The sequence below is a fragment of the Anopheles gambiae genome, chromosome 2 (genome assembly GCF_943734735.2).
Source record: "Anopheles gambiae chromosome 2, idAnoGambNW_F1_1, whole genome shotgun sequence".
Taxonomy (NCBI): domain Eukaryota; kingdom Metazoa; phylum Arthropoda; class Insecta; order Diptera; family Culicidae; genus Anopheles; species Anopheles gambiae.
In genome coordinates, this window is record NC_064601.1 from 54300298 (window position 1) to 54328242 (window position 27945).

The 27945-nt window shown below is 44.5% G+C and overlaps 5 protein-coding genes and 1 non-coding gene across 22 annotated transcripts; 3 read left to right on the forward strand and 3 right to left on the reverse strand.

Annotated features, from left to right (window-relative positions):
- Nucleotides 1–4768: 4768 nt before the first annotated feature.
- Nucleotides 4769–8580, reverse strand: LOC5668372 (general odorant-binding protein 72). The gene is made up of 4 exons (XM_061642717.1): nucleotides 8313–8580; nucleotides 5291–5369; nucleotides 4983–5183; nucleotides 4769–4901 (listed from the first exon to the last, which is right to left on the reverse strand). The coding sequence occupies exons 1-4, from the start codon at nucleotides 8388–8390 to the stop codon at nucleotides 4816–4818; spliced, it is 444 nt and encodes a 147-aa protein (XP_061498701.1). The 5' UTR covers nucleotides 8391–8580; the 3' UTR covers nucleotides 4769–4815.
- Nucleotides 5251–8519, forward strand: LOC11175711 (ionotropic receptor 21a). Its single transcript, XM_061642716.1, has 5 exons — nucleotides 5251–6332; nucleotides 6408–6652; nucleotides 6715–6841; nucleotides 6931–7580; nucleotides 7667–8519. The coding sequence occupies exons 1-5, from the start codon at nucleotides 5945–5947 to the stop codon at nucleotides 8198–8200; spliced, it is 1944 nt and encodes a 647-aa protein (XP_061498700.1). The 5' UTR covers nucleotides 5251–5944; the 3' UTR covers nucleotides 8201–8519.
- Nucleotides 8581–8874: 294 nt separating the features above from the next.
- On the reverse strand, nucleotides 8875–12551 carry LOC1274578 (histone acetyltransferase KAT2A). Its single transcript, XM_313721.5, has 7 exons — nucleotides 12233–12551; nucleotides 11696–12141; nucleotides 10815–11621; nucleotides 10448–10728; nucleotides 9924–10374; nucleotides 9771–9863; nucleotides 8875–9661 (listed from the first exon to the last, which is right to left on the reverse strand). Exons 1-7 carry the CDS (start codon nucleotides 12368–12370, stop codon nucleotides 9595–9597), a joined length of 2283 nt encoding a protein of 760 aa, XP_313721.4. The 5' UTR covers nucleotides 12371–12551; the 3' UTR covers nucleotides 8875–9594.
- Nucleotides 12552–12745: 194 nt separating this feature from the next.
- On the forward strand, nucleotides 12746–14039 carry LOC1274579 (lipid droplet-associated hydrolase). The gene is made up of 2 exons (XM_313722.5): nucleotides 12746–13106; nucleotides 13181–14039. The coding sequence occupies exons 1-2, from the start codon at nucleotides 12800–12802 to the stop codon at nucleotides 13906–13908; spliced, it is 1035 nt and encodes a 344-aa protein (XP_313722.4). The 5' UTR covers nucleotides 12746–12799; the 3' UTR covers nucleotides 13909–14039.
- A 225-nt stretch (nucleotides 14040–14264) lies between these two features.
- On the reverse strand, nucleotides 14265–14336 carry Trnae-uuc (transfer RNA glutamic acid (anticodon UUC)). The gene has a single exon. It is a non-coding gene; the product is annotated as a tRNA-Glu (tRNA).
- Nucleotides 14337–14685: 349 nt separating this feature from the next.
- Nucleotides 14686–23845, forward strand: LOC1274580 (glycerol-3-phosphate dehydrogenase, mitochondrial). Of its 17 annotated transcripts, none has more exons than XR_009764646.1 (8): nucleotides 14686–14776; nucleotides 19379–19510; nucleotides 19577–19843; nucleotides 19915–20027; nucleotides 20132–21692; nucleotides 21779–21902; nucleotides 22127–22841; nucleotides 23341–23845. XR_009764646.1 is itself a non-coding variant. In XM_061642714.1 (7 exons), the coding sequence occupies exons 2-7, from the start codon at nucleotides 19406–19408 to the stop codon at nucleotides 22147–22149; spliced, it is 2193 nt and encodes a 730-aa protein (XP_061498698.1). In that variant the 5' UTR covers nucleotides 14686–14776; nucleotides 19379–19405; the 3' UTR covers nucleotides 22150–23845. The 17 variants fall into 17 exon arrangements, 4 of the variants coding, with proteins under 4 accessions (XP_061498698.1, XP_061498699.1, XP_061498695.1 ...); XR_009764648.1 differs by having other exon boundaries at nucleotides 22127–22837; XR_009764654.1 differs by lacking the exon at nucleotides 22127–22841 and adding an exon at nucleotides 14935–15093 and having other exon boundaries at nucleotides 14744–14776; nucleotides 21779–22047.
- Nucleotides 23846–27945: the final 4100 nt, after the last annotated feature.

Here is a 27945-nt window from a genome sequence, read left to right on the forward strand (position 1 = left end):
TTTACGGATCGTTGTACTGACAACACCTTCAGCCTTCTGTTAATTCTTCTGCCTTCCGATTTTGTGCCTTTTATAAGTTCAACGTTTAGTTCAAATTAGTAAAATTCGAGGTTTACACAAGGGAGAATGCGATGTAGTGCACTCGAAAATGAAAGTCAAATGAATGTCGTCGAATCAAACGACATTTTTTGACATGACTGTAGAATGAAAGAGTGAAAACTGAATGCGAATCATCAAACCGTGTCAAAGTAGGCAATTTCATGTGGAAAAACGTCACCGCTAATAACACTGCTGATGATTGCTGCTTCGGATACAGCGGCAGGAGCTACTCTACATCAATATGTCGCTGACGCATGGCAACCGCTGGGGTTCTTCTCGCAGAAATTTTCTCCTTCACAATAAAGTATTCCGTCTTCGGTCGTGAGTTAACAGCCATGAAATTAGCGGTGCAGTATTTTCGACATCTCGTGGAAGAGAGAGAATTCACTATTTATACTGATCATCGTCCGCTCATGTATGCTCTGAATTCTAATTCGATAAACCCTTCCTCATGAAGGGTTCTAACGATATTTGCTGTACATTTCGAGTTTCACAAAAAAATATTCGGCTCATTAGTGACAAATCTGCTGCAAACGCATTATGCAGAGTCAACACCATCTCAGCTCCTTCAACATTGGATTTTAAATTATTATCGAAAGCGCAGCAAGACGATCCAGAACTACAGAAGCTACTTGCTGATCGAACTACATCAATGAATTTGCATGAATTTAAGTTCATCTATTTCAACTGATAAATTGCTGTATAGTGTTGTTTGTCGGGTATCGTACATGTTAGACCGTGTGTACCAGAGAAGTTACGGTTACAAGTTATTCGCAACATCCATTTCCTTTCTCATCCTGGTGTTCGAACAACGGGAAAAATGGATGCACGAAGGTTCGTTTGGCCCTCAATGAATCGAGACGTCTCCCGCTTCGTCAGATCTTCTATCGGTTGCCAACGACAACCGGTGTAAACGACAATCCATCCGCATACATCTGCGGCGCGCAACGAATTCGAGCTTCCCAAAAGTTGTTTCCGTCACGTTCATATCGATTTGGTTGGACGAGTTCCGACGTCGAACGGAAAGTGGTACTTATTAACGATGATCGACCGGTTTAGTGGTTGGTCGGAAGCAGTTCCTTTGCCAGATATGCGAGCAGAAACAGTCGCTAAAGCAATTTGTAAACGTCGGATTTCTCGGTTTGATGTTCCAGAAACAATCACGACAGATCAAGGACGACAATTTAAATCCGAATTGTTCGCGGAACTGGCACGGCTTCTTGGGACTCTCCATATTCATACTACAGCGTATCATCCCGAAGCTAACGGCCTTAAATACGTCGCTCACCTGTGTCGATTTGAAACGTTGGTGCGATAAACTGCCGTTGGTCCTGCTCGGTTTGCGAACTGCTATCAGATAAGATATCGATTGTTCTGTCGCAGAGATGACATACGGACAGCCACTACGAACTCCTGGCGATTTTTTGGAACCCTCGAAGACCGAAATATGTTGTTCAGAGTTTACCAAACTGCTTTGCCGTACCATGCAACAAATCGAACCAAATAGAAACTCGCATCATGCCAAACGATCGACATTTGTTCCGAAGGACGTGCAAAGTTGCAAAAGCGTTATTGTGCGAATCGATTCAATCAAGCGGTGCCTTACACACCCAAGAGACCTTTTCAAATTATCGAAAGGCATGAAAAGTATATCTAAAAAGGAGACAAATCTAGCGCCCGTAACTACCGCGGCTTCACGTCGCTTTGCGCCTGCGTTGAGGTTTTCGATCCGCGACCGGTCAGATCAACAGATTCACGGTCCAGCATTTTTTCCACCAAGCATTTTTCCTTAAAAACTTTAGTTTAATGATCAATTGTGTATACAGTTGGTTGCTTTCCAATGACTAGGTATACTGAGCCGACAATTTCATATAGACCAATCGAAATTTCCCATTGTGTTGAACTGATTTATGTTGATTTTCAAAATTGAGCAGAATATTATAATTTTTTAATCCAACCAAATAAGCTCTCAAAAATTATGCGAACAATCAACCGAGAAAATATTTACACCACCGCATAGCTAAGAAAACGTAAAATTTTTTGTGGGGTTAGTTGAAAAAAACTTTCTTTTTGTCACTGAAAAATTCAATTTAAAAAAAGATACAACTTTTGGGGCAAAAGAGCCATCTCTATTTGGGGCAAGTGTGCCACCATCTTTCTGTCAAAAATGTAAACATTGTTGTAGCGTTCAGCGGGATGGTGCGCTTTTACGAGCGGATTCTACTCCGGAAAAACAGACCAGCAACAACCCATATTGCGATACAGTTTTTGATGAAAAGGGGTTCATTGGTGACTCAAGACATGTAGGAATACATACACTAGTGGTACAAACGTAATAATTTCCAATTATCTAAGAAATACGGTTATTTTAACCAGGTGGCCGTCTTGCCCCATACGAGTGGCACTCTTGCCCCATAGCCCAAAAAACAACGTCTTTTTGGACCCTTTTTAAAACGCTTCAAAAACTGTTTTGTTTGCACTTTTTTCAAGCGAAACTCATTTATAAGTGAGGAAATAGATGTAAAATGGTTTTGAGATTCAAATCGGCTTTTGAAAAACACGTTTTAGTGAGTTATAACTTGAAATGCTTGAGGTGGCACACTTGCCCCAAATTCCGCTACTTGTATACGTTATTTGTAACCCCGCTTCGAGAGGGCCACAAAAAAAATTTAAATAAACAAATATCAAATATCAAATATGGACATAAATATGGACGATGAGAAAGGAAGAATTTCGATTGATCGTATTATATATTTGGGAAAGGACCGGTCTAGTGGTACAGTCGTCAACACGTACGACGTAACAACATGCCCGTCATGGGTTCAAGTCCGAAATATACCGTGCCCCCATACGTGTAGGACTGATTATCCTGCTATGGTAGCAATAAATCACTGAAATCCAAGCTCACTTCACTCACTAGTACAGGTAGGCCCACTGGTACAGGTAGGCCTTGGCCGACAGCAGTTGTTGTGCCAATGAAGAAGAAGAAGAAGATATTTGCGAAAAGGATTCGAATGAGGATGATGGTAGAACAAAAGTTACGCCATCCGGTCACCGAATTCGGTTCTTGGCGTAACTGAGGGGGACTCTGTGGTGGATTGCTTGTAGCAATCTCTTAGTTGTAATCAGGTAGCCATTGGTTACAACAACCGTGGTTACACTGAATATCCAATAAATGTAGTTTGTCTTAGTTCACTCTTAGAACGGTGTACATCGTCTTTCAATCGCTCCCACAGGTCTGACCGACCAGCACTGGTTCGAAGCTGATGGTGCAAAAATATTGATGCGGGACAACAGAAACTGTGAGTCGATGGCACCGTTGAGAAGACCACCGATGAAAAGGCACTGTGCGTTAAAGGGTTTTCCAGGGGGTTCTCATAGTTGTAGGATACTTCCTAGACTTTTTCTTATGGGAAGTGAACTTCATATGATGGAAATTGGACTCTATGGCACTCTTTTTGGGCAGGTTTCTTGGAAATTCCTATTTCAGTTGGATTTGTGAAATTTATTGCACAGCATTAGCAGTTGTAACACCAACACCAAGGTCTAAACCAACATTTGCTGAAAGTGGGTACCTCCCTCAGGAGAATGAAATTGTTGTGAGCAGCCGTGCCGACCCCTGGACTTGCCGTGGCAGTTGCGCTGCCACCGGTCAACGTCCAGGAGGACGACAGTGTGTCACGCAAAACTGTCGCACACACTAAGCAGCGCAAGGCTAAGTGTGTGCCGAGCGCCGAGCAGAGTGTGTTAGCGAGCCGATCGAGCAGGAGCTCTCGGCAGGGGCTCTCGGTGCGGCTGGTGCGCGGCCCCCGTACAGTATACGTTTCATTGTGATTGTTAATTGTGTTGTATTATTTATTTTGTATGAGTGTAAATAAAATATTCAAAAACAAAAGTGCAGAACATAACAGAAATACAGCTGCATTTTTGGATACACACCATCAGACCATTACGTTTGCGCCAGGAACAAGAACAACTCAAGGCATTCTTGTAAAAAACCGTAACTTGATGGCTGCGTAAACTATGATACTACCAGGAGGTAGTGCGAAAGTGACATCATCCATAAATATGGTGAAGATATGCTTTGCTGAACCTACTGAACCTATCGTACTTGTTGCATTTTTGAATCGATTCCGGCCTAGCTGCACCCCATTCCGAGTCGATCCGTTAATGTAGTCGTATGACCCATCACTACCGCATGCTCTTCAACTCTTACGATGTCTCTTGGACTTTCGATGAAAATGTCTAGCGGCAACTGGGTATGAACTGATAGCCTAACTTAGCCATTCTGTCCACCTGACCATTCAGCAATAGCAATCGACGGCTTTCGTATGATATGTGCGTGGAAGGATGTGCGTGAGTTACGAGATCGCTGATCAGAGGATCGAAGGAGAGAGTTCAAAATAGAGGGAGCTAAATCACAGCACGCAAGCAGTGATGAGTTTCATTCGTGCGACTGAGCTAAAGCAAATAGGATTAAACGGGCTCGTGCTGATAATAATAAAGTGTTGTGGCTCATTTCTAGAAAGCCGCACTAGAACAGACGGCGAAAGTTTATCAAAGAGTCTTGAGCAAAGGTCTTGCTGGTAAATTACAACATAGTTAATTTCAATCTAATGTGAAGCATCTTAAGGTTTCCTCATTTACCAAGAGCATTAAAACAACATAATGACTATAATTATAAAATATACAATATATTTCCCTGTCCATTGTCCGCTATGGAAAAACAAATTTTGGATTGTTCTTGTAAAAGCACTGCAACAGTATTGCGGCCGCCTCACAGTGGTCCTTAACTCCTTGGGCTGCAAATCAACAGAACAGAAGATGGCGAAAGATAAAACTTCAATATCAATGTGACAAACAGTCGATCCACCTCAACATACCGGCCGATTTGCAAGCTTCTAATCCGGCCCGAAACGCCGGCTTCATGTGGTCCGGAAGCATCGTATCAATTTGTTTGAGCGATTTTTCGTAGTTCACCTTTCCCTTTCGCGCCACCTGCATAATGTCCAGCAGACAACTCACATAGCATTTAAAATCTTTCGTATCAGCAAACACACCACGATTAACTGCATCTGCTACTTCTACAAGAACGTACAGAGTGTATAAAGAAGAAATGGAAAATGTGGAAATGGAAAAAATATGAGCTTTTGGTTACTGAGTCGTATACCGTCGCGTGATTAATTGGTACCGTCCGATATTTTATGCTTCGGCTGGCAAACCTGTCGGAAGGTCCGGGCTGTTTTCTCCAACTGTTCCTGTGTGATGCTCTACAATGGATTGAAATGTAAACATAGACTAATTATTATATTGTCACTGAATTCCTTCCGATCAACGAATTTAATTTAATTTTTAATGCATACAACGCAAACTGCCATGATTGCGTGTCACGCACTGCTGTGTGCGGTTTAAAAATCTGCAACAACTGGATCACTACATGCCGTAATTTGAATAAGTGACTACACTAATAACATAGGCATCCATAATGCTATCGGATCATCAGAAATTATCATGCGCCAGCATTGCACCGATTCTACCTTAAACAAAGCAATGTAATTGACTCTATGTCCTGAACCCCTGAATACCCGTAACTGTATCGTGAAAAAAGGCAAAGGACTCCCTGCGCTCTTGTAGTAGACAATCAGCATTGATTATGTTATTATAGGTAGTTGTGACATTTCTTATACATGGCGCGTCGTACGCTAACTACATATTTAAACAAAAACGCTAAAATAACGCAATCGGCCGTAGCAAGTAGTATCGTAATACGACTAGCGTAAGCGTTACTCGAAAAACTCCTCCAGTTCGCTCGACCGACTGGTTCAGTGTAGATTCCCAGCACAGCATGGAAGCGACAGTGGCTCAGCTAGGGCTGAACAGTGGTGTTCCAATTCCGACGATGAGTGTGTTAATGCGTTTTCTGATCCTTAAGTATTACTCGCAATACTACAGCTTCTGCACGGTTGGAAATGATTTTCTCCAAGATGTACCATTGAGCAGGATTGTGCTGTCGCTATACGATGAATTGAACACCAGTATGCTCCACGCAATCGACAACGGCTGCCAAGCGTTCGTGGTTGATGAACAGGGTGCTGAACGTTTTCTCGATCTTTACATGCCGGTGCACGATTTGGCCCGCCAGCGATCGTTGGACAAAAGCTTGATCCTCCTGATAGCGAAGCGAAACCAAACGCACTTATTCGATCGTATGCGAGTGCACGAAGCATTTCGCGGTAAGGGGTGTTACGTGATTTTGAACCATTCGGACTGTGCGATAACAACTAATGACGTTTTTCTCGCCCATGCAGAATTGGCGAACGTCCTGATCGTAGTGTACGATGAGCAGGAACGGCCTACTGATCTCTACAACACCGTCGTCAGAATATCAGATGTACTTGAGCGAAGCGTGAACGTTGCTATGGAGCTAGTCGCGGTAAAATGGACCAGTTGGAAGAATCACTCTTTTTTCCCAGACAAAGCCAGAGATCTGAATGGTTACGTGTTGCGAACGTCCATGTGCAACTATTTGCCGTTTACGGGCTATGAGCGATTGGTAGGTAAATGAGCGGTGAGGTTAGTGGAAAAATATGCTGATTTAACGACCTTTTGCAACAGGACCAAGAAACTGGCAATGCCTTGGATTCCGCGACAGGCAAACGATCGATATGGTTGGATGGCACAGAACTACAGCTCCTAGTTTCGTACTGTGAGCGTCGTAATTGCAACATTATGGTGTTCCCAGGTACCTACTCAACCTCTCCGTCGACCACGTGTATGGTCCAATGCTCCAGCGCTGATCAATTGTTACTCTCTTTCGCCCAACCGCCACAGAGGATGAAGACGAGTGGGGCGATGTGTACCCGAATGGTACCGGAATTGGTCTAATGGGCAATGTTGCCGAACGACGCACAGACATTGCCTTTGGAGCATTCTACCTTTGGTTCAAGCCGTACAACTTCTCCTCCTATACCGCCACCATCAGCCGATCTGGAGTGACCGTGCTCGTGCCGAAACCGAAGCTGCTACCGCACTGGCGTACCCCGTTTCTTTCCTTCTCATGGCCACTATGGATTGCCGTGATGGTCACATTTCTTGTTGGCATTATAGCTACTTGGTTGGCGGGTACGGTGCGTCTTCGATTGTTGCTACTGTCCGCTCCAACCGATCAGCCGTGGACTGGTCGATCAGATCTGATTTCTGAGCAGCTTACGCTGAGCGATGCCGTGCTTATGATGGTTGGCTTCTTCGTAGCACAATCATCGCCCATTCGAACTGACCTATGGTCGTGCGTGTGCCTGTTTGCCTCGTTGCTGCTGGCCGGATTTATGGTAAGCAATTTGTACAGTGGCGGACTTGCCAGCGTCATGACGGTTCCGAAGTACGAAAAATCGATCGATACTGTCGTTGACTTTGCGGCGACTGGCATGAAATGGTTCGGTCCCACGCCGTACTGTTTGGAGGAGATTTGGAACGCGTCTGAGGTAAGAGCAAATTTCGTGCTGAAGTTGTTAGAATAGTTTCCTTGCGGTACAGTTTCTATTTAATGACAGATCGATCATCCAACTAGCCTCACTTACAGCAAATTCAAAAGACCTACATTGCAGCCGGCCCGGAAGAGATGAACCGATACGCGCACATGGGCGGCAGCGGATTTATTGTCGAGCAAGCGCAGCACGGTAATTTTGCACCAAGTAACTTTCTTGATCGGCAAGTTTCGACAACCTTGCAGCCGCTGAAGGACTACGTCTACACGCAGAACTGTGCGGCACTGATAACCAACACTAATCCGTTGCGGTCCAATCTGAACGAGTACATCCTGCGGGTTCAGCAGTCGGGTCTGCTATACCATCTCGGTATCCGAACCGCCATTCGATACCTGCCAACGGACGTGATGCGAAACATCGAGCGTTCGCGGATGCATCAGATCGACGACGGTGCGGTTAGGTTGGAATTGGGGCACTTTTTGGGTGCATTTTTCATACTGGGCTATGGGTTGTTGTGCGCTAGTCTCGTGTTTGTGGGAGAGCTCTGGGGCACAGTGATGATGCGACGATGGAATGAGACGTTTGTAAGCAAGACGACCGTCGTTTCTGCCTACTGAACCCTCGCCGAGCAACTTTTCAGTTGAGCGTAGCTCTTGGTACACCAGGATTTGTTATATTAGGTGGTGAAGTATCGAAAGAAAGCGTAAAAACACATTTGGGAATACTCACGTGTACTAACTGCGGTAATAATGAAAGGCAGATAACGCTGCAACACACTACAGATGCCAATATCGTTATGGAAGACATCTCGGGACGGAAATGAGATTGTTTCGCATAGCACTATGGCATGTTTTATAGAGATCGAACACTGAATATTGCACTGAACTGTCAATGATCGGAAGAAATTGATATCACGCTTGCTGCGATTACTTTTCACTCAATTGTGATTGACACTAAACTGAGAGTATCTTGATGGCAAACAGAACATTTTAAATGTCACGAAGCATTTTTTTCTGCACCCATAGTTACTTTAAACAGTTTTGCAACGCTCACGGTTTTACACTTCGTCACTACAAAATGGTACGTCCGGAAGTGGTAATTAAACGATTGTCAGCATGAAGCTTGTCTTTGATAGCTCAATCATGTTGATGGGCGGTGACTAGACGTTAAAGATTTGACGACAGCGCTTTAGAGTGGTGTAATTAATTCATTATAGTGCGGAAAACACTCGATCGTAGGGCTTAATGAAATAGTGAAATTATATTGTTAATGTAAAATTATAGACAAATTCTGTGAGTGTTTACGACACCGTATAATTAACTTTTATTTGCAACTGTTTTTTTCATCTAAAAAGTACAATTTACTTATACGAGTACGAGTATTACTTTCATTGTTTGCATCTGGAATCAATAAATACAAGTACCGAACAATACGAACACTGCTTTTAAAATGTTTTTTGGATAGATTTTTGCGATGCTGAATTAGCTTCAATTCCGCGCTGCTCAATCAATCAACTAAATTATTTACCCTGTCCAGTACTTCCCCGTTCATTGGTTGCACTTTCGCTATCTAAAACAACCGATGCCATTTTAGTACCGTCTTCTTTACATAGCAAACCCGGCACTGTGCTGGTCCCCGTAACGGTAACGTGCCGTGTGGGACCAGCACCTGGTACACTCTTTCTACCGTAACTACTCTTTCTACCTGGTTTACAGTAAACGCTTCCGTGATACGACGAGTAGGCAAAACAACGACGGTCATCGGAGGCGTAAGATTTCTTTATCGTTTTCCGATGTTCATCAACTAGAACGGGAGTGCCTTTGATGCTCTCTTGCTGTTTCATAGTTCCAGGATTAGCAGGACCTTCATTAACGTCAAAATTCGTGTCGTCTTCGTCATCATCATTTTCGTTGTCTTCGTCGTCCTGATCGTTGTCATCCTCGTCTTCATCGTCGTCGTCATCTTGGCTGGCTGCGTGGAGGTTTGCCCGATCGAGATTGTTTAGTGGACATCATTTATCCCACAGACCGATTTCCTTCATTTTGGTTTGAAAATACCGTTCGAGAGTGTTGGCGCAGCTATCAGCGATAAATTTTTAAAAAAGAAGAAGATTGATTAGGATTTTGATATGAAAGACCCCGGATACGATTTAACTTGAGACAGCATCATAGTTTTGCAACATCTTACCGATAGTATTCTGTCTCCGGTGAATTGTAAAGACGACAATTGGTAAAAATACGGGCCATATCAGCCATGAACAACCGTCTGGTAACGTAATATCTAAAAAAAAGTTCACATGTCAAATTGATCATTTTGTTTGTTTGTCAGCCATTGACTCACTTATTCTTGAGTCGTTCATTCATCGTTTTGAGATCCATCGGGTATTTAATATGATCGTAATAGTCTGGCACCTCCGCCTGATTGACCGGCTTCAGGAACGGCCATGCAGCTGTATGCTGCCGAACAGCAAGCAAAACTCCGCTCAGCGAATTGGCCAGCTTATCCGGGTCTGCCGATTCTTCTAGCGGTCGAGCTGTTCGCTGTGCTCGGAATGTCGGTCTCCATCCTACTTCTCGCAAACCCGGTATCGATTCGATAGGTATACTACGAACACCTTCCTTAAAGCAGGTCAGCCCAGGGTGAACCTTTTGCACTTCCTGCTGCCGCTGAGTGATCAATTCTTTTACGATCTCCTTTTGCTTTCGAATGACTGAGCTAAATTGCGTGTAAATTAAGCTGGGATGGAGTTCGCAGTGCATGAGCGTTGCACCTTCATATTCTTTTATGAATCCTATAAAAGAAAGAAAATAAATTGTAATCAATAGAGCGCATTCATTTAGCACAAAAAGACATAATGAACATACCAGCGTACACGTGGCGCGCTACCTTGATGTCTTTGGAAAATCCTTGCTTCTTGAAGTACCCGATCGCAAACTCATCAGCGTACGTGAGGAAATGTTTAATGCCACGCTGAGTACTGTAGTCTTTCAAATGATTCATGAGATGCGTACCATACCCCTTCACCTGTTCACTGCTTGTAACTGCACAGAACACAATTTCTGTGAAGCCTTGCGAAACGAATGTTCTGAAACATATTCCACCAATCGGACGACCTTCTTTAATTAAGGCTAGCGTTTTGTGTTTCCTAGAAATAAATAGGAACCATTAAAGTTTAATTCATCATCGCATGTATTGAAACAAAAGGCAAAAAGCCCAAACAACAACACATACGGGTCAAACACTAGCTGGCTGATGTACTCCCTGGGCATTCCTGGCAGCTGATGGGCAAAGACGCTGTGTAGTCCAAGTAACCACAGCATTGATTGTTTCGTTACCGGTTTGGTGAGCGAGTTGCCAACGACATGGAATTCGATTTCTCGCCGATTTTCTTCTGCCTTAGCCGCTTCATCACGAGGTGCGTTCGGTGGAAAGACGACCTCCGCCCGGCTGGAGTAGTTGCTGTCGTTTATGCGCTTCAGTGCACGCGCTACCACATCATCGGACAGATCCTCGCAGTCTGATTCCTTTTTGTAGCGCTTTGCATCTCCCATCTTCTTGCCTGTCCCCGATAATGACGATCCTTCGTGCTGGCGTTTGGTTTTGTGCAGCAGAAGCGACGACGTTGGCTTAAAGTTTGGCGACCAGATTGGCGAATCTTCGTTCACTACCTCCTGCTTAAGTGCTTCGAGGAATTTGGGCAGCTGCGTAAGCATGATACGTTTTTCCGGCGGCATTCGATCGCGCTCAATCTTACAACGCATCAGCAACTGCTGGTATACGTACTGGTAGACGGCCTTTAGCAGTGTGCGGCCGAAAACGACAGACGTTTCAAAGTGCCGCAGTGAACTGCAGAAAGCCGGCACGTGACAGAACACCAGCCACCGTGTGTAGTTAATTTTGTAGTTCGAAACATCCTCCTGGCTAACTAGATCCTGCCGCGCACTCGGTGCTTCAAAATTCCAATGATTTAGACAGTGCAGAAACGTCTTCGCAACATCGGTCATAGAGTCCAGTTCTGCCTGATGGAGATGACCATACCTGCCGAAGGAGACAATGGTACAAATAATGTGAGTGGGTTCTCCTTGTCTATTAGCATCTACTATTTGCCTTACTTGTGCATAACGAAGTTGGTGACTGCTTTGGAAATCGAGGGCTGTTCAAACGGAGGATCTCCTAGCGGTCCTCGTATAACGGCCTGCGTACGTGTTAGAATGCACTGCCGCAACAAACGGAACAGATAAGCATATACCTTCTTCGTATCGGTATCCGTTTCCCGGAGCATGCTCATGTACAAATTTTCCACATCCACAATGGCCCCCAGCAGCTCGTTCATCTGTTCCTCGGTAATATCACCTAGATGCTGAATGTGCGTCTCAAGACTGTGCTTACAGTTTGGATTTCGGCACTCTTCAGCGAAATCGGGGCAATAATCGACCTCCACATCTTTATGGCGATTCTCCTCCGGCGTTTTCCAGCCACTGCAGCGGCATTCGTTTGCTTGACAGGAAGAGTACATGGAAAGCTTGGTCAGCTTTTGATTTCTCGGTAACTGATAAACCTGTAAGGGAATGCGAGATGCACAGTATGTTAGCAGGGTTCACAACGGAATAGCTGCAATAGCTTAACAGGAACAAATGGACCTTCCGTACCTTTTGTTTGCGCATCATGATCCGCTCGATGCTATCCTGGCGTGTGGTTTCTTGCGCTCCGCTGCTGTTGCCGCCATGATTCGAGTCGGACTTTTCTTGCTTCACTTCGCCGTTCTGATTTTTTGGATTCTCGCTCATGCTTCTCCTTTACAGTATGAATTGTTCGGTGAAAAACGTATCTTTAGTTCCAGATATCGGCCGATATGTAAAATTTGTGATTCGTGATTTGTTTTGCTTGGATTTTCTACGCCTGTCTGTCAAGCGAACGTCAAGTTGCACGGAACAAGATACATAGAGCAATGGTAGGCGCGTTTAAATATCTGCCTGCCAAAAAAATATACGAAAGTGGGAAAAATGTAAAATGCAATCACCCCGAAAATGATGTAATTAAATTGAAAGGTGTTCAACCTACAAATTGATTCATTGTAGCTTAAATAAGAGAAAAATAGTTTTTTTGCGTTAAATTCTGAATTTTTCACACGAGCTGTCTCTAAACCTCGATATTGTTGTTATTCAGTTGACAGTTTGATTTTCCAAAAGCCTCGTATGTTCCACAGATAATTGCTCATGTATTGTAAACTTTTTTGCGGAGTGGCAAGACGAGCTCATCTCACTGCTGCATCCGTTCGGTCGACCTTTACTCCGTACAGACAAACCGGCAATACGGCAAGCATCATGCAAGAGTCTTATCCAGTCATCGCAAAAGTCCCTACCCATATACTAACGTGGGGTAAGTGGATCGAAGAATCGCTTGGCGATCAGAAGGAAATCGTGCTGTGCATTACCGGTAACCCAGGACTGCCTGGTTTTTACACGAAGTTTCTCTCCACCGTATATGAGTGCTTGAACAAAGAACTGCCAGTGTGGGTAATAGGTGAGTATAATGTTAATTTGTATTTGTTTGCTGTTTTAAACATTATCTACTGCTGCTATGCCGCATTCCTACAGGTCAGGCGGGCCACGATGAAGCAGATGAAAGCCCGTACAAGAAACCGGTGCCCGCATTGAAAGGGAACGAAGAAATGTTTAACTTAAAAGGACAGCTACAGCACAAGATAGAGTTCATACGGAAGTACGTTCCCGAGGATGTAAAAATTCATCTAATCGGTCACTCGATAGGAGCGTACATGGCGCTGGAACTGCTCAAAGTTCCTGACATAAGCGACCGCATTCAACATTGCTACTTTCTCTTTCCCACCCTGGAACGGATGGCCAAATCGAGGAACGGTTTCATAGTGACCAGAATCATTAATCCTATGTGGTGCGTGTGGCAATGGTTTTACCGAATGTTCGACATGCTGCCCTTGTTTATCCGGACTTGGATTATCTACATGTACTATCTGGTGGATGGAATACCAAAGTACTACCTAGGAACCGGTCTGAAGTATATGAATCCCAGCGTAATAGATAAAATATGGTTCCTGGCAATTGATGAGATGGAAAAGGTAAAGGACCTGGATATGGATACCCTCATCAAGAACAAGCAGCGCATTAAGCTGTATTATGGCAGTAAGGATGGATGGGTACCGGTACAGTACTACCATGATCTGAAGCAACGTATCCCAGATATTGATGCTGAACTGTGCACCAGGAACTATGAGCATGCATTTGTATTGCGTTCAGCGGCTCAGATGGGCTTTTCTGTCGGTGAGTGGATCTTAAAATATCGTGCATAAAACTTTTTTCTTTGTTGAGAAACAATGGCCTGGCCGTGATGATTTATAATCAAATCAATCTAGATAAATAGTAACAGGTGGATGCAAAGTACATAATAACAATTTGATCTTTACTTGAATTTACTATCAAACTACTAGAGCCTGTGATTGTGGAAAGAAATGTTTTAATCAATATTGAAGTATTTAATTACATTGTTTCTTTTGGCAAAAAAGTTGTTTTGGTACTAGAGAATGTTGAGAAATTAAGTAAATATTTGCAATTGAACTATAATCCACCATGAAAGTGCAATCGTAAAAATAAATTTATTTGTTATTTATTTATTTATTTTTTTAAATAACAGATGGAAAAAAGCTCTTTCCCATACCGGGAATCGAACCCGGGCCTTCTGGGTGAAAGCCAGATATCCTAGCCACTAGACCATATGGGAGATGTGAGAGAGGGGATGCTGGAAAAAACTAATTTGAGATCTCTGAACTATTCTGGCGTAAGAATTTGCCAATAATTTTCGTAATTTTTTTGTTACTCGATTCAGGATTCGATTTTAAAGTAGAAATCTAAGCCTTATTATATGATGCTGATAGTGACACTTTATGAATATTATGGGCATTTTCTGTATGGTTATCATGGATTAGTAACAGTTCATTATTGATGTAAATCTTACCATTCCATTTGGTGTCCCGAACTAGTCTTTCTTCAGTGTACGGTAATCGATCATGCGCACTTGTGCAGCAACGCTCTCTCTCTCTCTCTCTCTCTCTCTCTCTCTCTCTCTATTTCTTTATCTCTTTAAACGAGTGAATATTCGTCCAAGAGATCGGGTAGAGCCAGTAGTATCGAGAAATCCTTCCATCTATCTAGTCGCATTCGGTAAGGAAAGCCAAATCCCGAGTAGTCGGGTTTGTCAACATTATAAAACGTATCCACATGAGGCTATTTACCTTGCAAAAGTGCAGTGATGCAGCCACAAGTTCATGTTTTTATTTACTTTTCGTTTCCGTATCTGTCGCCTTACGTACGACGCCTAGAACGTCTGATTTTCCTACACCACCTACAGTGCAAGTGTGTGAGTGCGTGCTGTAATCAATTTCCCAACGAGGGGAAATGTTGGTCAAATGTGAAGGTTACTCCTGAAAATGTAATGAAAACAAACAACAAACGCATCGGCATACGGCAAAATGAGGAAGGTGCTTATATCTTCCATCTGGTATCGTTCGCGTTTTTCCATTTCTCTATCGTTTTGGCAATGGTTGACCAGGATGGAGTTTTGTTACTACCTTTAACACACACGATTGTTGCTCTCCGGTGACACAATCCCTTGGCAAAAGTGGCCATAAGCCCGTCCGTAATTCGTGGGACAGTGGGACGCTTTTGTAGGTCGGAATTGTTTCTATTTTCGTACAATGCAGAAGCGCGGAACCTTTAATAAATGTTCTCTGTGGGGGTTGTAAGATTTGGTACAGCTTTGGCTACGCTAGCGGCTTAGCGGTCGGTAGTAGCTCGCAGTCGGTGATGCGTGGGAAGCACATTTATTATTGATCGCTCACCGGCCAACAATGCGAGTAACAAAACAACTCTTTTCGCAGGTCGATTCGCAAAAGGTTTGTTTGGATATATCTTTTTTTCATACAAAATGATGAGTGTTTGACGATAAAGCATAAAGTCCTTTGCAGGAATTATAAGTAAGGTTTTCGAAGTGATTAAATCAATAGAACCACTCGATGGTCTCCATACTTGAGATTATTTACACGAGGATTACAAAAAATGAGCCATTTCATTTAAAACAATAAAACGCTACACACATCGGTATAAGCGCCGTGACATTGAAAGATACGGGAGCATGTACGAGGAGCAGGCACGAGCGAGCACGCGTCCATATAACGAAGTTAAATAAAACTCTTCAATGTAGGACAATTTCCGGCCGATTGGAAACACTCGCTGCTTATCGATAAAACTGTAGTATCATTGGAAAGCGGTGAAGCGCGCGAGTTTGAACATCGTCGTCGTCATCATTATGGCGATTACACAACCTAGCGCCTAGAACTGCATTCGGTACACCACCGGGGATGGCAGGATGCAGTGTATTTGCGCCGTTCAGTAACGGTATGATTGCAAATTAAACACAGTGCAGCTCTCTACTACACGCACGTTTGGCACAATAACATCGTAACTTGCGCGAGATCTTATCAGTTACTGGTATGCACCCCCTACAGCTGTTGCATTCTGGATATCCGCACATACCTGCACGCTGCACTTGCACATGTACAGCGAATGATCAGCGGTGAAACAGTGCACTCTCTCCCACTCTTGGTGCATTTATACACGTTCAGGGTCAATACGTACACATGGTGAGAGATTCATTGGTGTAAACGTGCACGTGACTTCCTGTAACGACAGTTGAAATGCTGTAATAACAGTTGAAATGCTGTATCTAGTGCACACAATGATGCTGATAATACACTAAATAATGCCATGCCGAAATAATGCTATGTCTCTCGTAGGTGTGTGATATTCACAAAAAATATTCCCTCTTTTTATGCTTTCAATCTTTGAAATAGTGTATGAAAAGCGTCCAAACGTGTGGCGTCACTAATACTACTTCAAACCGGCACGAAGCGCAAGTGTGCGACACACCAGCGAAAGTGCATCGATCGCGAGAATTGATCACCACTTGTCAAGTCCCCCCTCCCCCCCACCTCCATTCCACCCTATGCTGGTTTTTTATTCTTTTCCCCGTCGTCCGTTCGTCTGCTTATTTATAGCATATTCCACCTGCCCCGGCTCAACGAAACCCGGTCACCGACTGCATCCCAGTCTGGTGATATAATAACGTACACACTCCGCCAGCACGCTCATAGGCGGAACACTTTAGAAAAACTTTGCCTCAAAAAGCTTGCTCAAACATCACGAACGGCAAAAGGCAATGAAGCGGGGAACACCGTTTCCGCAGGGCGGATGCCGCAAAAGCACACGAGTTCGAACCGAACGATGCCCGACCGATGGCACCGGGCGCGCTAGTTCAGCTAGTCTGGCGGGGCGATCGATGCCAGCGATGATATATCCGTTCACTTGCTCGCCGAACGTCGAGGTCTCGAGTCGTTTTCGATCGTACACCGTGACCGGTTTGCCTACGATCCCCATATCCATCTTTGCGAAGGACATCCTTGCCGTTACTGCCTGCATTCGCCACAACCTAGTGGCGCGCTTCGATCGACAGTTGGAGCTAAAATCCTTCGCTCCACGGGAATCAACGTTTGTCAAGGTAAAAGGGCGGCAATTACGCATTCAGCTCGTGCCACTGAGCAGTGCAGCCTCCGACATGTGCCATTTAGTTCTGTGTCTAGTGCATCTGTTCAGTAGCAGGCAAACTGCAGAACTGCGATTCCCTGTTAATATTATGTAACGAGATCTTGGCATCCCAGAATATACACAGGTGTTTTACGTGGCGTGTCAGTGTGATTGGAACGCGAGTAGAGCGATCATGAAAGAGTCCCAAATTTACCCAACCCCTCCGCTGTTGGGTCGGCGTAATGGCGAGTGCTTTGTGTGTTGAACGCGCGACGAGTGCTTTAAATTTGGTACTGTGCAGTGACCAGTGGGCGATCCTTTTTGGCGCTGTCGATTTTTTACATAACCGTGCCCATCTCGCTAGATAATGATTACGATCTAAGCTAAACCCCCCCGCATCAGTGTCGTAGCGAGCGAATTGCACGATCTCCCTGTCTTTCGAGTGCATGTATTAATAGAATGGAATGTTACGACGTTTTTGCTACCGTGGGTAGTTTTGATATTCCGTCTTAATTAGCTAACGATCGGTCACAACGGCTGAACGCGACACGGTACGGTTTAGGTACGACAAAACCAAAACAACGGAACGATAGAAAACCCCACCGGGAGAGGTTCTTCGCACTTTATTTGCTCGGTTTATCGGACATGATTGATGTTTGTTTTGTGCGCCAACGATGGCAACGGATTTTAATTTTGCGTTAGAATGATACCACTGGTACACAGCTCGGTACACACGATCACACGATCAGCTGTGAACGATACGTTGATGGGTGCGTTTCGCGTTTCATTTGCCGCCCCAGTTTGCTGCCGCTTGAGACAGGACACGATCATGCGCCTGATTTTTGTAGTGAGATCACGTGACTGATCGGTGCAAAGGATTGCTGTGTTCCCCCTGAGGGTGATCGTGGATTACCACTATCTGTTCGTTTGTTTGTAGTAGCATAGCATATGTTTGTGCGTGTAATAGCAGCAGTACCAGTTACAATTAGACCTTGCCACATGAAATCAGCTGCGCGCACACTGCGCTATAAATCCATTCGCTTTAAATGTTTCGGCGTCGCTGTGAATCATCAGCCTCTGTCAACATGCTGCGCGATGATGTCATTTAAGCGATCCAAACGACGCCACGGCCATAGTTTTGTATGGTTTTGCACGCTTGGCTACATTCGCGATACATAACGGCTGCTTCCTTTCCGCAGCCAAGCCAACTAGCCGCGTGTTTCGTGATGTCTGTCTGCCGTCGTATCGTGTTTTAATGATTCTTTTTTCGAGCTTTACGATTCTTGCAAAGCGTGATCCACGATCAAGGGCAAAACATTTCGCGAACTGCGAAGGGGTTTACTTTTTTTTCCTTTTCAAACCTTTAGGCACACAGGGGAGCAGATCATCAAGGCCAAACATTACAATCTCGGTCTAGACGGTAGAAAACGTCCACATCTTGCACGTTGCACGGAGACACAGCACGAAGTGTATATGTGTAATGTGTGATGTTTCCCACTAGCCACTGCCTGCCTCTCTGCTCGATATCTCCTTTATATGACCTCTACTCGGTTAGGGCAACTTGAGGCAGTGTCTATCATTACACCATCCCACGAGGATACTGACACTTGGGCCGTCACTGGCTTATCACGTGTAGGTTTCAATGAACAAACAAACGTAAGCGTTTCGTTAAAAAACACATCACACATTGCGCGTAATTATCTTGTGTTCGGCTGCGTATTGGCATTTATCTCTAAAGAGGACGCCACGCAGCAATAAAACGTAAACTAACAACACCAGTCGTGGCGTGTACGAACGCTGTGGTACTGCCGTGTGCATTAGAGGGACCGGAACGGTAATGATAATTGTTCTATTCCTGAGGACAATGATTAATTTATTGCATCGCACCATCCGAGTATGAAGCGATACGGCATTGCGTAGTGATCTTTCCTTCAGATTAAAGTCAGCGGTATTTTACTAACGACGAATGAATGTTGCATCTGCTGTGCAATGCGCGAATCCGCGATGGAGTTTATTATCAGTAGCCCTATCGGCAAAGCAGCACGTGTTAGTACCGGCACGGTTGGGATAGAAATCAGATTATAATATTTTTATAATTGCCATGAAATCGTCTTCTATTCATTAGCTCACTTTTACCTTCGCAGTTCCTAATTGAAATATTGTGATGCTCCCTGTTTCCAGCAGCCTTTCGCACGAACCCGCTAATCAACAATGGCATCGAGACTTCGAAAGTTCGGCGTGACAGCAGCCGGTATCGCGATCGGTGCCGCCCTGTCCACCTATGCCCTGCAGCACAAAGATACGCCCCAGTATCAGGTAAGCTCGGCAACCGACCCGGTTTATGGCCAGCTCAAGCAATCGTGTGTTTCGTTCTGCAAACAGGTTCAAATGGAGGAAATGCAACGTATTCGACGTAAGCGAACGCTGCCTTCACGATCGGAACAGATCAAGGCGCTGCAGAGCGACGAAGAGTACGATGTGCTGATCATCGGTGGTGGAGCCACTGGGGCCGGCTGTGCACTGGATTCGGTCACGCGCGGACTTAAGACCGCCCTGGTCGAAGCGGACGACTTCGCCAGCGGTACCTCGTCACGATCAACCAAGCTGATCCATGGTGGTGTGCGATATCTGCAGAAAGCCATTCTCGGTGTAAGATGATCATATTGCTTCCACAGTCCATAGAATGCTAAACTAAGGTTGTCGGTTTGTGCTTCTTACAGTTGGACATTGAACAGTACCGGATGGTAAAAGAAGCTCTGCACGAGCGCGCCTCAATGTTGCGATCGGCGCCACATCTGACCAGACCACTGCCGATCATGCTTCCCGTTTACACGTTAGTTTTTGCCTGGTTTTGCTGCATCCTACCTTTCCGTCCTACCTCTTATGTTTACAATATTAATCGACTATATCGTCTCGTTCATCGTCTCGTTTTTTCAGCTGGTGGCAAATTCCGTACTTCTGGGTCGGTATTAAGGCGTACGATTTCGTCGCTGGCGATCGTAACGTGAAAAGCTCGTACTATCTGTCACGCGCCGATGCGCTGGAACTGTTTCCCATGTTGCGCGGCGATAAACTGTGCGGAGCTATCGTGTACTACGACGGACAGCAGGATGACGCACGTATGAATCTGGCCATCGCACTGACCGCGGCACGCCATGGCGCTGCCATCACGAACCACGTCGAGGTGTTGGAGCTGCTGAAGAAAAAGGGCGACGATGGTAAGGATGTGCTGTGTGGCGCCAAGGTCCGCGATAACATTAGCAAAAAGGAGTGGACGATCAAGGCAAAGTGTATCATCAACGCGACCGGTCCGTTTACGGACTCGATCCGCAAAATGGATAACCCGACAGTGAAGGAAATCTGCTGCCCGAGCTCGGGCGTGCATATTGTGCTGCCGGGATACTACAGCCCACAGCAGATGGGTCTGCTCGATCCGGACACTTCGGACGGTCGCGTTATCTTCTTCCTGCCCTGGCTGAACGGCACGATCGCCGGTACCACGGACTCGCCGTGCGATGTAACGCGCACCCCCACGCCCACCGAGGACGAGATCCAGTTCATTCTGAGCGAAATCAAGAACTATCTCAACAAGGACGTTGATGTTCGCCGTGGTGATGTGCTGTCGGCGTGGAGTGGCATCCGACCGCTGGTGTCCGATCCGAACAAGGAGGACACGCAATCGCTGGCTCGCAACCACATCGTGCACGTGAGCGACTCGAAGCTGATCACGATTGCCGGTGGCAAGTGGACGACGTTCCGAGCGATGGCCGAGCACACGATCGATGCTGCCATCAAGGCGTGCAACCTGAAGCCCGAGCGCGGTTGTGTCACCGATGGGCTGTGGATTGAGGGCGCCCAGGGATGGACACCGACGATGTACATCCGCTTGGTGCAGGATTTGGGTCTGGAGGTAGAGGTGGCCAAACATCTGGCCATATCGTACGGCGATCGTGCGTTTGCCGTGGCCAAGCTGGCTACGCTGACTGGCAAGCGTTGGCCCATCATCGGCAAGAAGCTGCATCCGGAGTTCCCGTACATTGATGCGGAGGTGCGCTACGGCATTCGCGAGTATGCCTGCACTTGCGTGGACATGATTTCGCGCCGTTTGCGACTGTCGTTCCTGAATGTGCAGGCCGCCATCGAGGCGCTCCCCATGATTGCAGACATCATGGCGGAGGAGCTAAAGTGGTCAAAGGACGAAAAGGAGCGCCAGATAAAGCAGTGCGAACACTTCCTGCAGACGCAGATGGGCCACCAAGCTAACCGCACACTGAAGGAGAAGGTACCGATCAATCTCTCCAAGCAGGAGGTCGACATGTACGTGAAGCGCTTCGAAACGATCGACAAAGAGAAGAAGGGCTACGTGTCGATCACCGACATTAAGCGCGCAATGAAGTCGTTCGGCGATGCGGAGGTCAGTGGCGAAGAGCTGCACGACATTCTCAAGGAAATCGACACCAACATGAACGGACAGGTCGAGCTGGAGGAGTACCTACAGGTATGGTAGATTGCGTTAGACTCTTCGATCACCTTCCGGTGAGAGTAACCGATTAATTTGTGCTTGTTGATCTTTCGCGTTCGCAGATGATGTCGGCAATCAAGTCCGGATTTGTATCGCACTCTCGGTTTGCTGCGGTGGCGGAACAGGAAGAAATCCGCAAGGAGCAGGAACGTCTCAAGAAGCAGATCACCATCGAGCGATCTGGAGGTGGCTTATAAGCGCCCGGGCAGGATTATCCGGCCAAGTGGCCCCAATCGATTGGCTTGCGGACGATGCACAATCTTCGCGCCAGTCGATGTGCACCTGCGGGCACCTTGGCTTTGACAAACCTGCCGGCGTTCCTCTTATCCAGGTAATTGCGAAAACGCACAGAAACACACTAACGAGGGTCCCCCTCCTATCCTTCTTTTCTCTCTCCGTTCCGTTTACAGCCACTCAACGAAAGTCAAACTAAAACTCTGCGCGTTTGTGTCTTCAAACTGCCGCCACTAAAGCATGTCCTCTACCTGTTTAATCCACCAACATTTGCACTCAATGCGCATTTGTGTGAACACCGTTGTGCATTTGCGAGGCTAGAAACCAAAGCAACTCAAAGCATATACACTCACCAAGAAACCTCCTATTTGTATCCCGTTGTTGTTAATATGATTGCATTTTTGCGCATCGTCGATCGTGCATCGTATGCAGTTGTGTATCTGTAAAAGCTGTCCAACTGTCGCTGTTCGCTTGCCAAGCGAATGGAACGGCGGGCAGTGTATTGCTAACCTGGCCCTGCGTGCTGATAGTAAATCGAGTAACTTATTCTATTCTGTAAGATCATACCAGTGTACATATAATTGTTGTAAGTCACAGCGCATTGTAAGTGTAATTACCACTCTCGGATTGTTTACTGTTTGGAGAAGTTTTCTGGAAGTTTAACCAAATGAACGCAAACCTCCGAAAGCTAGATCAAATGAAGAAATCGTACAAAAACGAACAAACACACCAAGAGAGCATTATAAAAAAATAAGCTCTGTCTCCATTGCTACTCTTTGGTGGTGGAGATTTGATGGTTCTTTGGTGTTCTGTTAGATCCAACGCGATCGATTTTTAAACGCCAATAGGACAGAGAAGGGATCATCTGTATTCTCGCATAACGATGTGTAGGTAATTCTTTTGCAAGTATCCAAAAAGTTCTTTGTTTGCGGTGATTTAAATTTTCGAAATATTTAACAACACAAACAAACAAACAGCCTTTAAAAACTAGTTCTTTAAAAACGAACCAAGAATGTTTATTTGTTTGATGTGGGTTATAAGTAGTATTGCACATAATTGATGTAATATTACAGTAATTGAGTTCAATTCGAAATCATGCTTTAATGTGTATGTTTGTATGTGATCTTGTTTATGTGTTTATGTGTGTTTAACCATTCATTTCTCGTTATTGCTTTGCATTTTAATTATCAATCTTCACATGTAGGTTCATCTGTATTTTGTTACTTTTCCTTCATTGTATTCACCATGTGGTTTATTGACCATTATGTATAAATGATTGTTTTGGCTTTTACATTGCTTCGTTTGTTATTGTCCATGTTGTATACAATTAATAGTAACTTTTTCCTTATTTTTTTCTCATCTCTCATCGCTCCAAAATGGTTTGTTTTAGCTAAGTGCTGTACCACGAACACGGCTGTTATTTGTGACAATGGATAACTTATGGTTGCTTGCATAACACCCAGGATGACCTTCGCTTCTCTCCAACGCGATAAAAGACCTTACTCATCGGCAGTTCCCACGTGCTCCCTGTTGGTTGGTGAATTGATGTTAAGATACAGATTATTTTAAATTCGAATTACTTTTGATCTTCACAATTCACAATTTATTTATTCGTACAACTACTTTTATTGTTTCTATCTCATCGATTGGCTTTGCAAGCTTCGTCAGGGTTCGGCACTACCCGATACAAACAATGAGCATAAATTATTAAGTTAATTTCCACAAACAAACAACGAAAAAAGTGGAATTGCAAAAACCATGAACCTGAAAAATGTGCTTGATAGCACATTTCACGCTTTCTGTTTCGTTACGTTTGAAGAAAGTTTTTAAGATTAATGGCTAAGGATAATTCGATGCAAAATGTCAGAATATAAAAAATATGCGGAAAAAAGAGAGCTGTTTATACCATTTCACTCGTAATGGGTTGGAAAACGTTGAGAAATTTAAAAGATCATCCTGTGTTTACCTTGTTATTTTTTTTTGTTTCTTCTCAACGGGACGGTCTCGTGATACAGTCGTCAACTCGCACCGCGTAACAACATTGCCCATCGTAGGTTCAATCCCCGTATCGACCGTGCCCCGTAACGATGACTTTGACCACCATATCCGACTGTGCATAGTCTTTGTCTCAAAGGCCTGTTACGAAGAATAGGGCAATATAATATAATCATTTACGTGTGTTGTCCTATTATACACCCATGAGCATAATTTTCTCCCTTCGTGTTTTCCTTCCCATGCGCCAGTGATGTCAAACACGTTTTGGGACGCGGGCCGGAATGCAGTTAAAAATATTCTTTCGGTTCTGCAGTTCAGCGGCAAAGGGGAGGTTTCACTGATTCAAATTCCAGTTTTAAATCTGTATTAAAATCTATTTTGTCTTATTTAAGAATTTTCAAATAATAATAGATTTTAATGTAGGTCAACTGTTAGTTTCTCCTTAGCCGTGGCTTTCTATCGGCGAAAATCATTAAAGACAAATCCTTGGACCTAGAATCATACCTACATATATTGATAAGCTCCAACAAATCGATTCATAACAAAAACAATCCCAAAAATTGTTGATTATGTAGAAATAAGGAATAGGGAAATAAAACGGTACTCAGCGAACCAGTTCATGATATTTACTCATATCTTCAGTGGTTCAGTCCTGAATCGAAATTTTATAATTCTTATGTTCTGTTAAGCGAGTACAACAAATTGAGCCAGTATCTAAAAACACTCATCGAAAACCAAGCGTGGCCATTTAAATAATTTTCGGAACTAGTATTCTAAACTTAGGTCATTTAATAGACACACGAATTATAAATGCAGCCTTTAGACAGCGCCAATGACTAATAACAATAACTCATAATTATAACACTACATCGGTAAATATTGGCTAGCCATGAGGTCATTTGATTTTCGGCAGAAACATGATGATAGAGTACCCCCATCAGTGAAGTAAAGAACGTGGTGTTCCATTGCGTAGTTTCTAAGCCAGACAATGAGTGAAAATATGAGGAGTCTGTCTTTAGGCTACCGCCACTTATAATTAAAAAAACCACACGCTACATGCCGTCTTTGCGGTCCTGCTTCATGCAAAAAACTGCCAAATATATTCGCGGGCTGCATTTGGCCCACGGGCCGTATGTTTGACATGTCTGCCATAAGCCAATTTAAAAACTTAAAAAAATCTATGATATATCTTAATTTTTACAGTGGATTGATTGTCACACAAACGTGCAAACAATCCAATTGTTTCAGGACAGAAGATCAGATAATCGCATCGATTGCAATACTTTTCTCACATTTTATGCTCATCCCCATCGTACTGCACAGTACAAATGAAGGAGGTCCTCGGTACGCACAACGGGCGTTTATTTTACGCACGCAAGCACGCACACACACTCACAAGTGTGACTACACAGTCAAATCGCAAGGCCTCCTAGTTTCCGGGGCTAGATTCCAAGCGTGTTGCCTGCCTGCCAGTCAATCTGCCTATGGAAATGTGTTCGAAGCCAGCCCAGAAATAATCAAAGTACATCCCGACCGACCCCGGCAAGCTAATTCGCATACAAAAATGTATGAAGAAGGGGCAGATGCAACACACCCAAACATTACAACGTTGCCGCTGTTCTCATGAATGTGTTGGGCCGCTTCGAGCACATTCCCTTTCCTTGTCACTCGCGCACGATGCACGCATGGAAGGATGAAAAGCAGCATGTGCTCTGTTTCATGCGTCGTACTAGAGCATCCTTTTCCGTCAGGCTGTTTGCGCTGTCGATGCTTGCTAGCCAGCAGAAGGCAAGCGTCGAATCAAACTCTCTCTTCCCGCTTTCCTGAAGTAGCGCTGCACTGCTCTACCTACCAGCTCTTTTTCCACCAAACAGCCGAAAGACTCGTTTGATTATCGCATGGATCGCCACCGAAACGCCCGCTCCGGAGCGCTTGGCATTTCGAGGATGGGTAACTTTACGCACGGGGACGAACCAGGACCGCACACGCACACCGTTTCTGAGGGTGTTCCTTGAGCGAGATCTTGCGACCAATGGTAATTGTTTTAAGCGGTTCCTTTTTCATTATTAGCTATGCATTGCTAACCGCAAGCAGGACAAACACTTCTAAAAACTTGGTTGTGATACCCCAAAAGACCATCATTCAAGTGAAAATTGTAATACATGCCGTAGTGCAGCAATGCACCGGTCACTGACACTTGCCGTGTGGGAAGTGGGATGAAATGTGTTCCAAAGCATAGTTTAAGGGGTCTGTACAGGGGGCGTGGTACCGACATTTGCGCCCTGTTTTATTTCAACCTAAAACAGAATTTGAATTGGCGCTGCAATACGCACGTGTGTTCGCCATTTCTCCGCCTTTCGTTATCAATCGGTTGGAGGAGCGACAGATCGTTCCTCAAGATCATGGATCCAAGATCTAACGTCAAGAATTGTCTAATAATCCTTCATTAAGCAATCTTTGAATCCCGGATACTTTTTGTTGTTCAAATTTAACCATTGTATCATTTCCAGTTTGATATGTTAGTTTGCTTTGATATGTTTGATATGTTAGTATATAATCTTATCCTGTTTTGCGATCTAAATACGACACATTCGGGGAGTAATTTAAATTAAAAAAAAAAAAAAACAAGAACAAAATCGACCACTTTTTCAAGAACATGGATTAATAAAAAAAAACAAAATTAGTATCATTGTTCATTTGTTTTCATATGCATACCCTTAACCAGCACACTTACGGTTCTGGAACTAATTATTTTACTTTTCATACACAAATTTAAAAGCTGAGACCATTTGTTTTTGGCTGCTTATTTCACATTGAATGTGAGGTAATTGTAATTTTTTTTGCCAACAGTTTTTCCAAATGACAAGTTAATAATAATGTGTATTGTTCTGATTATGTCTTTTTAATCTTTTTTTTTAATTATTTGTAGATTTATGTCTACACCCTATCGCAAGCCTACATAACATCCTTATTTGTATAAAAATAAAAAAAAAAATATCTAAATAACAAAACCGACCGCAATTAATCTGTCACAATAACATAACTGTGGCAGCATAGCCTTTTCTTGTACAGCACTGTCCCGCGCTAACGCTTCCAGTGGTAGTCCGTGTTATCACACTAACACTAACGCTAAGCTAACACGAAGAAAACCGAACTATACCGAACATCTAACGAGGCGAAGCGATGATAACGATCATCTAGGACTTACGATAAAATAAACGGAGAGATCGCTCTCATTCTAGTCTGGTATTCAGAACAAACCGTGCTTCAATAATTACGCCAAAAACGAAATCGAAAGAACGCGCTAAAGTGGTGACCCCGACGTGATCGTTCAGTTCAGTTTCTTTTTTTACGAATTTTGGTGTACATCGCAGTAATGGAAGAGGATAAGGTTGCGCCTAATCCCATTTTACCTGGCCATTTTCGGGCTGGTTCTTTGGTGCCGACCCCCAGTGGGCCTAGTACAGCAGTGCCCAACCCTAGTGCGCCTATCCCTAGTGTGTCCAGCCATGCTCCTCAACCCGCTGCCGTAGAAGCAATCCATGCGCCGCGACTGAACCCACCAAATATGGTGGATACGAATATCGAGACGTATTTTTTGTCTTTAGAATTTTGGTTCGCTGTTTCGGGTATCAGCGCATTACACGATACGCGAAAATATAATATAGTGATGGCGCAAGTGCCCCGAACAAATTGACCGAGTTGAGGTCAATTATTGACGGTACACCGGCAGTAGAAAAGTACGCGTACATTAAGGCAAAACTGATCGGATATTTTGCCGACAGTCAGCAGCGGCGCCTGCAGCGTGTATTGTCCGATATGCCGCTTGGTGATAAAAAGCCGAGCCAGCTTCTCAACGAAATGAAGCGCGTTGCTGGCAATTCCCTTAGTGAACCGGTTCTTATCGATTTGTGGGCATCAAGGCTGCCACCACATGCCCAAGCTGCAGTGATCGCTTCTCGCGGTGACGCCGCGGACAAAACCACCATCGCTGACGCCA

Bases quoted from the DNA above. Each gene is read 5' to 3' on its own strand.
- LOC1274578 (XM_313721.5), bottom strand. From the start codon at position 12,370: ATGAGCGAGAATCCAAAAAATCAGAACGGCGAAGTGAAGCAAGAAAAG. The intron at 11,622-11,695 runs GTAAGGCAAATA...CTCCTTCGGCAG, and splicing joins ACCAACTTCGTTATGCACAA to GTATGGTCATCTCCATCAGG. The intron at 9,662-9,770 runs GTAAGATGTTGC...TATCGCTGATAG, and splicing joins CCGGAGACAGAATACTATCG to CTGCGCCAACACTCTCGAAC.
- LOC5668372 (XM_061642717.1), bottom strand. From the start codon at position 8,390: ATGTCTTCCATAACGATATTGGCATCTGTAGTGTGTTGCAGCGTTATC. The intron at 5,184-5,290 runs GTACCAATTAAT...ACGTTCTTGTAG, and splicing joins GAAGCATAAAATATCGGACG to AAGTAGCAGATGCAGTTAAT. The intron at 4,902-4,982 runs GTATGTTGAGGT...GTTGATTTGCAG, and splicing joins AGAAGCTTGCAAATCGGCCG to CCCAAGGAGTTAAGGACCAC.
- LOC1274580 (XM_061642714.1), top strand. From the start codon at position 19,406: ATGGCATCGAGACTTCGAAAGTTCGGCGTGACAGCAGCCGGTATCGCG. The intron at 19,511-19,576 runs GTAAGCTCGGCA...TTCTGCAAACAG, and splicing joins AAGATACGCCCCAGTATCAG to GTTCAAATGGAGGAAATGCA. The intron at 19,844-19,914 runs GTAAGATGATCA...TGCTTCTTACAG, and splicing joins TGCAGAAAGCCATTCTCGGT to TTGGACATTGAACAGTACCG.
- LOC11175711 (XM_061642716.1), top strand. From the start codon at position 5,945: ATGGAAGCGACAGTGGCTCAGCTAGGGCTGAACAGTGGTGTTCCAATT. The intron at 6,842-6,930 runs GTACCTACTCAA...CAACCGCCACAG, and splicing joins CAACATTATGGTGTTCCCAG to AGGATGAAGACGAGTGGGGC. The intron at 7,581-7,666 runs GTAAGAGCAAAT...TCATCCAACTAG, and splicing joins AGATTTGGAACGCGTCTGAG to CCTCACTTACAGCAAATTCA.
- LOC1274579 (XM_313722.5), top strand. From the start codon at position 12,800: ATGTATTGTAAACTTTTTTGCGGAGTGGCAAGACGAGCTCATCTCACT. The intron at 13,107-13,180 runs GTGAGTATAATG...GCATTCCTACAG, and splicing joins ACTGCCAGTGTGGGTAATAG to GTCAGGCGGGCCACGATGAA.